This window comes from Physeter macrocephalus, chromosome 8 (assembly GCF_002837175.3).
Source record: "Physeter macrocephalus isolate SW-GA chromosome 8, ASM283717v5, whole genome shotgun sequence".
Taxonomy (NCBI): Eukaryota; Metazoa; Chordata; class Mammalia; order Artiodactyla; family Physeteridae; genus Physeter; species Physeter macrocephalus.
The window spans coordinates 132455408-132464949 of NC_041221.1; the positions used below are offsets into that span (position 1 = coordinate 132455408).

A 9542-nucleotide genomic window follows, 5' to 3' on the forward strand; every position below is an offset into this window, starting at 1 on the left:
CCCGGACCGGGGCACGAACCCGTGTGCCCTGCATCGGCAGGTGGGCTCTCAATCACTGCGCCGCCAGGGAAGCCCCATAAGTACTTTCTTTTTCAGACTTTTTCCTCTAAGTCCTCTCCCCAATACCTTAAATTTCTAAGAAATCAATTAAACTAAAAAAAAAAATTGAAATACGTTCATTATTTTCCAGTTTTGAATATTTTTATAGGAAAAAAATTTTAAATATTCTCATCTATTAAGGAATTAAAATATATTGTTATTTCTAAATGGTGATTTTAAAAAGTAGCACAGTTCATATCCCTTTATTTAGAGACTGTCCTTGTGCATACACTCTCACCACTGTACCACAGTCTTTGTTACTGTGAGAACAAGCATTTCATTCACCTTTGTGTTTGAAAGTCTCAGAACACACTCAATAAATGCTTGTGGGACTGATATTTCTGGTTCAAAAATAAAACCCATTTCTTAAAGATAGGTATTACTATTGCAGATCATGTAATTTATAGTTTGAGATTTCAGGAGAGTGCAGAAGCAGAATATTATAGGGAGCTTAAAGTCTGATTAGAACCACAGGACAAACAACCATAAAGGAAACGGCATGAGATGGAGAGGTCAGTCTGATTGGAGATCAGAGTAGTGGTGGAAACACTGCAGAGATGAACCTCCAGTCTCACCTGGTGTTACTTTAAGTATATACCTGAATGGTGAGGTGATAGAATGTCAGTGGTGTTTGCGCTAGAGGATAATGAAGCAAAACAGAGAGGGGCTAGAGAAGGGAGGTGAGCCCACTAGCATAGAGGGAGAATGAGTACCAGTGGCCTTTTTTGCATTGAATGAGCAGTTGCTGCTCTAAATAGTGGTCTTTGGTGGCCCAGTATTGAAACCTAGTTAGCTAAGTGCTATACTGACTCTTAGAACAAAACTCAGAGTAAAATTGATCAGCTCAGTTAAATGACCCTGGTTGATCTGGCTTACTTTTTTCTTTTTTTTTTTTTGTGGTATGCGGGCCTTCCTCTGCTGTGGCCTCTCCCGTTGCGGAGCACAGGCTCCGGACGCGCAGGCTCAGCGGCCATGGCTCACGGGCCCAGCCGCTCCGCGGCATGTGGGATCCTCCCAGACCGGGGCGCGAACCCGGTTCCCCTGCATCGGCAGGCGGACGCGCAACCACTGCGCCACCAGGGAAGCCCCTGGCTTACTTTTGATAAATTGAAGAGCAAAGATTTTAGGATAGCCAAAAACAAGATGAAATAGAGTATTTTTGTTGCTCCGTTGAATGAAAATGTCTCCATTACTTTGGAAGTCCATGAAAAGTACTGCTTACCTAAGAATAGAGGTTTCTAGATAAATGAGTGAGTTCAATATTAGATGGATTTCAAGCATTAGCCTTTGAAAAATATTTTAGTTCTGTAAGCAAACTTGTTCTTTAAAATTTTTTTTTGCATCTGTTAGAGGGTTCTGGAAAAGTTAGGATAATTTTGTGGGCAAATTGTAATTGGAGAGAATGGGAGAAAAGGTTCTGTTGTAGGTTATATTGAAGAGACAAAAATAGGATTCTCTTTGTTTTTTTCCTTCCTTATAAGCCTTGCTTGCCTCATTTGTATTTTACTAAATATTGGGGAGATAGGCAGATTTTAAAGTTATATGTATTGTTGTTAATATGCGATAAGTGTGATAAATGTTGTCACAAGGATGTAATAATTCTTCCCTCTTTAGCCTTGGCCTCTTAAATTGGCCACTTATCTTGTTCTTTCATTAAGTTACTCTCTTTCAGAAAACTCAAAACATTTTCTAAATAAAAATGGATTTTATAGTCATTTAACCTAATATCTGACATCAAAATTTTAAGTATATACTATAAGCACCTTCAGTAAAGAAAATTAAGTTACTCAGGGCTGTTACTTCTCTGTCATTTGAACCTTTACAATACTTTAAACTTTAACACTTAAACCTAAAGGAAAAGGAAATTAAAACAAAAAACAAACAAAAAAACCTCTGATATAATGCACCAGAGGGCACTGTATTCTAGTGATTCCTAGGAAAGAAGTCCTTTAGTCTAAAGTTTGCATTTCCATTCAACAGATATGAGAGTGCTTGTGGAAAGCTAGGCAGAAGGCAGTGTTCTTGCTCTACCTTGGAGAAGCTCTCCGTTCCAGGTAATGAGTCTGGTTTTTAAAACAGTCACTTCAGAAGGTTGATTATTTAGAAGGCTAAGCATATATTTCATTGTTCAAACATGTTAGAGCTCCTTTTAAAATTGCCTTTGAAATCTGTATGCTATTTCCTTTTTTGTGATCTCAATGGGAACACAGCCTTTGTCCTTTGAAAACAAATGTAATCTTTGGAAACAATCTAAAGTTATTTGGCACTAAGGAGATGAGTAAGGTAGATGATCAAACCAGACAGTGCTGGTGTTACAGTTTTCTTCTTTTTAACCAAAAATTAAAGTCTTAATTTGCTAGCCTTGTGTAAGATGTTATGACACAGTAGAGAATAGTATCTAGCTGGATATGAGAAAGTACTATTTGTGTTGTATAGACTCTATAAACTGTCTGAGAGCCATCACTGACTCCTTCTTCTTCCTGGACACCCACCTGTAAGTCCTGTTGCCTCCGTAACATCTTCTTCATAATAATAAATACTGATGAAATCACCTCCCAACCATAAAACTACAGCATTGATAGTAACTTAAATTTTTGTGTGGTCATTCCCTATCCAGTCCTGAGATAACTAGTGTTCTTTATTTGCTTGATTTCCTTTTTATATATTTCTATCACATATGTATATGTGTTCCTAAAAATTACGTTTTGGCTTTAATTGTTTTGACTTTATAAAAAGAGTATCATGCTATATGTGATCCTTTGGGCTTTTTTTTTTAAAACTCAGAATTATATTGTTATGATTCATCTATTTTGTTATCTTTAGCTGAGGTTCACTGTGGTATAATATTTCATCTATAAACCACAGTTTGTCCATCTTCCTATTGATGAGTGTTTGAGTTGTTCCAGGTTTTGCTATGACAAATAGTGATTCATGAACATTCTTATATGTATGTCCTAGTATACAAATGCAGCCACTTCTCTCCAGTAAAAAAGTTCAATTGCCTGCATTTCCTATAGCATATCTACACTAGGAATGGAGTCATTCTACTGGAGTTTTCTACATTCCAAAGAGTTTAAGCAAAAATTCATGAAGAAAGTTTCCAGAATGATGAATTCACCTTACTCATTTCTTACTGACTGCCTAAAATCTACAGAGCCATATTATTTCTGGTCCTTTAAACATTCATATGGTTTTATTTCTCCTTTGTACCTGTTGTCAGCATAACCAGGAAAGAAGAATAAGAATATACAATGATGTGTAAGAATCAGTAGCTATGATAGGCATATGGCTAGATGAGGTTGACTGACTTGGTTCCATGAGATACTTCAGGTTAGGATAGACCCCTTTCTCTTTCTAGTACTCCCTGTAATGCAATCTTTCTGAAATCTAGAATATTCCATATTACCTTGGACTGCTGTCATTCATTACCTGGAAGATCAACTGCTTAGATAGAGCGTGGGAATGTGTGGATATAAAGACCAGCAAACTCTGTCTTATCCGTGTAAACCCCTCACCCTCCAAGCACTTTGACAAACCTAAGGCTATTGCTGAAATTCTTTTTTTTTTTTTTTTTTTTTTTTTTTTTTTTTTTTTTTTGCGGTATGCGGGCCTCTCACTGCTGTGGCCTCTCCCGTTGCGGAGCACGGGCTCCGGACACGCAGGCTCAGCGGCCACAGCTCACGGGCCCAGCTGCTCCGCGGCATGTGGTATCTTCCCGGACCGGGGCACGAACCTGTGTCTCCTGCATTGGCAGGCGGACTCTCAACCACTGCGCCACCAGGGAAGCCCTGCTGAAATTCTTTACTATCTTAACTCAAAAGAAGCCTCCAGTTTATTCACCTAATATTTATCAGGTTTATGTGTCTAGCATTGTACAACATTCTATTCTTGTACCCTAAAAACACTTAAGGCTTTTTCTTATTTTTAAGCAGAAAGCTAGTTTTAGAAGTGTCAAAGATGCCGTTGGGACCAGTTTAAATTCATATGTTTATTTATCTTATGTATTCAGGACTGAGAAATCTTTGAGAAAAAACACACCCCAGATCCCATAGATTACAGATCAGACCTGAGAGATTAATTGACCCTCAAAACATCAACGTGGCAATGAGTTGAAATCAACATGCTTTTTTCTTTCTTGCATTCATCATGTTTCTATTTGAACACAGGTTTCTTGAAAAGCAGAATATGCACCCAGGTTTTAAGAAGATGGCTCTCTCTTTAGAAGATCTGGTTATTTGTCTTCCATTTATAGGTACACAGTAGGATCACTCAGGTCACAGTTTTCAATGTGTACGTGAGATTGTATGCCAGGATAAACTTTCTGCAAGGGCAATAGAGTGCCCAGCTTTTCTCCCTTCTTGATAGAACCTTTATATTTAATTGGCTTAATGTAGAACATTTTAATACAGAAACCTAAAAGAAAAGAAGTAGTAAAATTATTCATTATCTGGGTTTTAGTAGCCTTAAATCAGAAATTGTAAAAAAACAAAACAAAACAGAAATGAATAAAAAAAGACAGAAAAGAAGGTTGATTAAACTCAATGAGGGAGCAGAAGAAAATGACAAAATCGTATCAGAAATGAAGATTAAAATTACAAGATGCCTAAGGAAGAATAGACTCAGATGAGTATTTTAAAAGGCATTGAAGAATAGCAGAAAAACACCAGGTAACTGAGAAAATTGACCCAGAACAATGTCAACTCCAAGACAGATTCCAATAAAACTATTAGACTTTAAAGACAAAGAAAAATGGAAATAACAGGCACAAGAATATAAATCTTTTTAAATATCAAAAGAAAAATTTAAAACAAAGAAGACCCATCAAATAGAGAAATAGAGATAATACCATTATAATACCATAATTACAACATAAAATATTGACAGTGTTTGGACAAAATATATGAGTTGTATCTAAAAATGTTAATTCATATAGTAAAAAGATTTTCCTATTGGCTTGGAAAGCAAAATGCAATTCTATGCTGTATACAATAAAACAGTAATTGAAAAAGGCTAAAAATTCAGGACTGGAAAAGATTTGCCATGTAAATGGAAGGAAAAAGGAAAGCAAGGATTATGATCCTGTTACCACCGGAGAGTGAAATTCAGGTCAAAAAGCATTGAAACAAGACAAAGGAGGACAATGTATAATGCTAAATCCAATGAAGATATAATTATCCATGCACTAAATAACACAGAAACCATCTATATAAAGGAGAGAATACAGGAGGTACAAGGATAAATAGATAGAAACGGCAGTGACAGAAGACTTCAACACACTTGTATCAGTGAAAACAGGTCAAGTGGACAGAAAACATAAGTAAGGCTATAGAATTGTCCTGTCCAACACAGTAGTTGCTACCCAAATGTGGCTAGTCAGTGCTTGAAATAGCTAATCTGAATTAGATGTGCTTTAAGTATAAGATACACACTGGATTTTGAAGACAGTACTCCCCAAAAAGTGAAATATTACTAATTTTTATATTGCATTTTGAAATAATTTGGAGGTATTAAGTTAAATATGTTGTTAAAATTAATTTCACTGTGTCTTTTTACTTAATGTGATTATTGAAAAGTAAAGATTGCATATGTGGCTTTTATTATACTTCTGTTGGACAGTACTGCTATAGAACTAAGCAAAATTAATAAGGTGGATTTTATGTACATATATTAAACAAAAATATGTGCAAGACCTCTACATTGATAATAATACAACTCTAATTAAGCTACTAATACAACAGTGTAAGAAGACCTAAATAAATGGAAGATTTAACAAGTTCATTGATTGGATGACTTTTCATTACTTTTAAGATATCAGTTCTTCTCAGTTTGATCCTGTATGATGAATGCACACCCAAAGTCCCAGCAAGATTTTTGGTGGAGATCGACAAACTGATTCTGTAATTTATTTGGTAATGCAAATAACCCAAGAAATGCCAAGACAATCTGAAAGAAGATCAAAGTTGGAAGATTTATACTATTTATATCAAGATGTATTTTATTTATTTTTTATTTTTTATTTTTTTGCGGTATGCAGGCCTCTCACTGTTGTGGCCTCTCCCGTGGCGGAGCACAGGCTCCGGACGCGCAGGCCCAGCGGCCATGGCTCACAGGCCCAGCTGCTCCGCGGCATGTGGGATCTTCCCGGACCGGGGCACAAACCCGTGTTCCCTGCATCGGCAGGCGGACTCTCAACCACTGCGCCACCAGGGAAGCCCAAGATGTATTTTAAAGCTATGGTAATTAAGACAGTGCAGTATTTGTGGAAGATTGACAAACTGGCCAGTGAAACACAATAGACCATAAACAGACCTATGTATATTCAGACCCTGATCTATGACAAGAGATACTGCAGTGCGGTAAGGAAAAAAATGGTCTTGGCAAGTTAATGGTACTGAGTCAGATGTCGATATGGGGGGAAATTTTGATCCCTATCTCATTCCTTACACAAAAACCAATTCCAGATGGATTATAAATCTAAGTATGAATGATAAAGCCATAAAGCTTGTACACAGAAACGTAGGGACAATACCTTTATGACTAGGGTGGGCAAATGTGTCTTAAACGGGTAATAAAAATGTGTCAACAGTAAAGGAAAATATTACTAAATTGGACTGCATTAAAAATAAGAATTTTTGTTTATTAAAAAACATTAGAAAAGTGAAAAGGAACCCATAAAGTGGGAGAAGATATTTATAATACATATATTGGACAAAGGACTCATATCCAAAAGACACAAAAAGCTCCCACATACCAATAAGAAAAAGGCAGAAAAGCCAGGGCAAAATAGGCACTTTGCGAAAGACAATATCCATGTTATCAATAAATATAAGAAGGGGCTCAATATCATTAGCCATCATGGAAATGCAAATTAAATTTAAGTGAGATACCATTACATACTCATCAGAATGGCTGAAATGAGAAAGGTAGCTAGATAACACCAAGTATTGTGTATGGAGCAACTGGAACTTTCATACACTCCTGTTGAGGCTGTGAATTGGTAACACTACTTTGGGAAACTGGGTGGCAGTACCTGCTAACACTGCAGATACATATACCAAGTAACCCAGCAACTCCACTCCTCCAGCGTTCTGCCAGTTGCTGAGTATATTGATTCCAGTTATGCATTCTGGTACCGGCGAAATTACCACAGGGTGGATATGTGGGTGCACTAGGTCAACTGTAAGATGGACCTTAGGAAAAAACTATGTTGATCACCTGACCCTAGAAGCCCCTAGTCTGATTGATGGACCACAGTGGCTTTTTGGGTCTTCAGGAATTACTGTCAGTTTTGAGCGAGTGTCTTCTTCCCCAGTATACAATCATCCTGCTAAAAGGCTGCAGGTCCTTTTAGGGATGGCTAGAAGTAAGGGTTACAGTATAAATTTTTGGCATTGTAATAGGGCCCTTCCTCAGAAGGACTCAGCCTCCCTTTCATTCAAGGGGCTCTGGGACTGTGAACTGGCTCAAGTCTGGGAATTGGTTGATGGTGTTGGGAGGAAGGTTTTGAGACCCAGTATTGTCATGACTGAAGTCAGAATTTTGTTCATCAGACCTAGAGTGTTTCCATTTATACAAATAAGGCTTTAGTAGGCTGCCCATGTATTCAGTTCTGGGTCACCATGATTAACTAGACAATGCCACAGGTCTCTGCTTCTGATGTATCTGATTACTGCTTCAGCTCTGCTCCCTGTTGGATAACCATGCCAGCCTTGGCTGCTGAGTGGACTCCATTCAATGGCAGTAGTTCCTCTTGTCATTTCAGGCCTAGAGAGGATAGCCACCAGATAGCTCCTCAAGGATGTGGGCTCCCTCACAAAGTGTTTCTCACAGCCTTAGTGAGAGGAGTGTCCTCCGGATCCACTCCCAACAGGAATGCATGTTTATGTTCATGAAAAGAAATGTACAGAAAGTTCATAGCATTTTCATAATCGCCTAAAACTGGATACTGCCCAGATGTCCGTTTAGAGAAGAATGATTAAATAGGTGAAGATATATGCATACAGTGGAATGCTCTACATCAATAAGGATGAAGGGACTTAAACTACATGCAAAAACACGAATGAATCTCACAGACCTTACGTGGAGTAAAAGAAGCCCCACTCAAAAGAGTGCATGCTGTTTAATTCTATTTAAATCATCTTCAGACACAGGCAAAGCTAATATGTGGTGGGATAGTAATCACCCTTGCTGGGAATTATGACTAAAAGGTAGCACAAGGGGTCTTTGGACTGCTGCTGATATTCTTTTTCTTGATCTGGTGTAACCAACAGGCTACACAGCTGTGCTCACTTTGTGACAATTCATGGAGCTGGCCATTTTTGCTTTGTGCACTTTGCTGTGTGTATGTTCTACGTCAGTAGAATGAAAACAACCAAACAATAAGCCCAGTACCTGGAGTACCAGGAGACCCAGCTTTACGTAGAACATAGAGCATTTGAAAATAGTTCACATCAACTTGCAGAAATGCCAACATTTTTGAATTGTGGGATTTTGGTGAATGAAAGCGTCTATTCATTACAGTTAATACTGTAATGCTGAAAGTGATTTTGCTTGTAGATTGTTAAGCAAAGCCACGTGGGCCTCAGGAAGAAAGCCCTGCAGTCAACTATAGAGTTAGGTGGGGAGTGTATGCATGAAGAAGATGACTTCAGGGAAAGTGGTGGAACATCTTCGAAAATGCATGGGCTGTTTTAGTTTGGTACCCTTGTCCTTTAGGTCCTAGGTTTTGTCACTTTGAAGGAAGAATGAAACGTCTATGTATAGAATACACATTAAATAAATAATCATCAAACATCTCCAGTATGTGCTCCAGGTATATACACCACCCCTTACCTCTTCCAGAGATCCGAATACCATTATTGATGGCATTTTTGTTTTTATAAGGTTTCTCCTGGCCCACAATCATTCCGGTGAAAGGTGCATACACAGTAGATCCATCCGAGCACAAGACATCCACACCCCGGTGAAGCCTGTGATTTCCAGGATGTAAATAAGAATGAACAGACTGAGGAACTGCCCTGGGAGTTTTATTGCCCAGGAAGATGGTGTTAGCCCACTGTTCCCAGACCAGGGTATCAAAAGTTGAAGCTGCTGGAACGTGTTGGAATGTCCCAGGTTTCCTCACTCTGTTTACCCATTTTTCACCTCCTTCTCTGCATGTTGTAATAACCATGTTATAAAGGTTAAAACATTTATGATAGTAAAACACAGGAAGCCTTTAAAGATGTTAGCCGTTATTATTATATGGCATTTTGGGGAAATGAGGCAATCTGTGTAAGTAAATTTTGTAGATACCTGAATCTTGACCCCTGCAAAACCACTTAGAAAAGAGATGGCTTTTTTTTTTTTTTTCCGGTACGCAGGCCTCTCACTGTTGTGGCCTCTCCCGTTGCGGAGCACAGGCTCCGGACGCGCAGGCTCAGTGGCCATGGCTCACGGGCCCA

At 38.3% G+C, this 9542-nt stretch overlaps 1 protein-coding gene across 1 annotated transcript in view; it reads right to left on the reverse strand.

Moving 5' to 3' along the window:
* Positions 1 to 4345: 4345 nt before the first annotated feature.
* The window catches only part of LECT2 (leukocyte cell derived chemotaxin 2), an 8088-nt gene continuing 2891 nt past the window's right edge, over positions 4346 to 9542 (reverse strand). Inside the window, exons 3-5 of the mRNA XM_007101397.1 lie at positions 9471 to 9479; positions 8932 to 9068; positions 4346 to 4512 (exon numbers count right to left, since the gene is read on the reverse strand). Coding sequence (XP_007101459.1) covers positions 4346 to 4512; positions 8932 to 9068; positions 9471 to 9479 — 313 coding nt within the window. The remainder of the gene's footprint in view (positions 4513 to 8931; positions 9069 to 9470; positions 9480 to 9542) is intronic.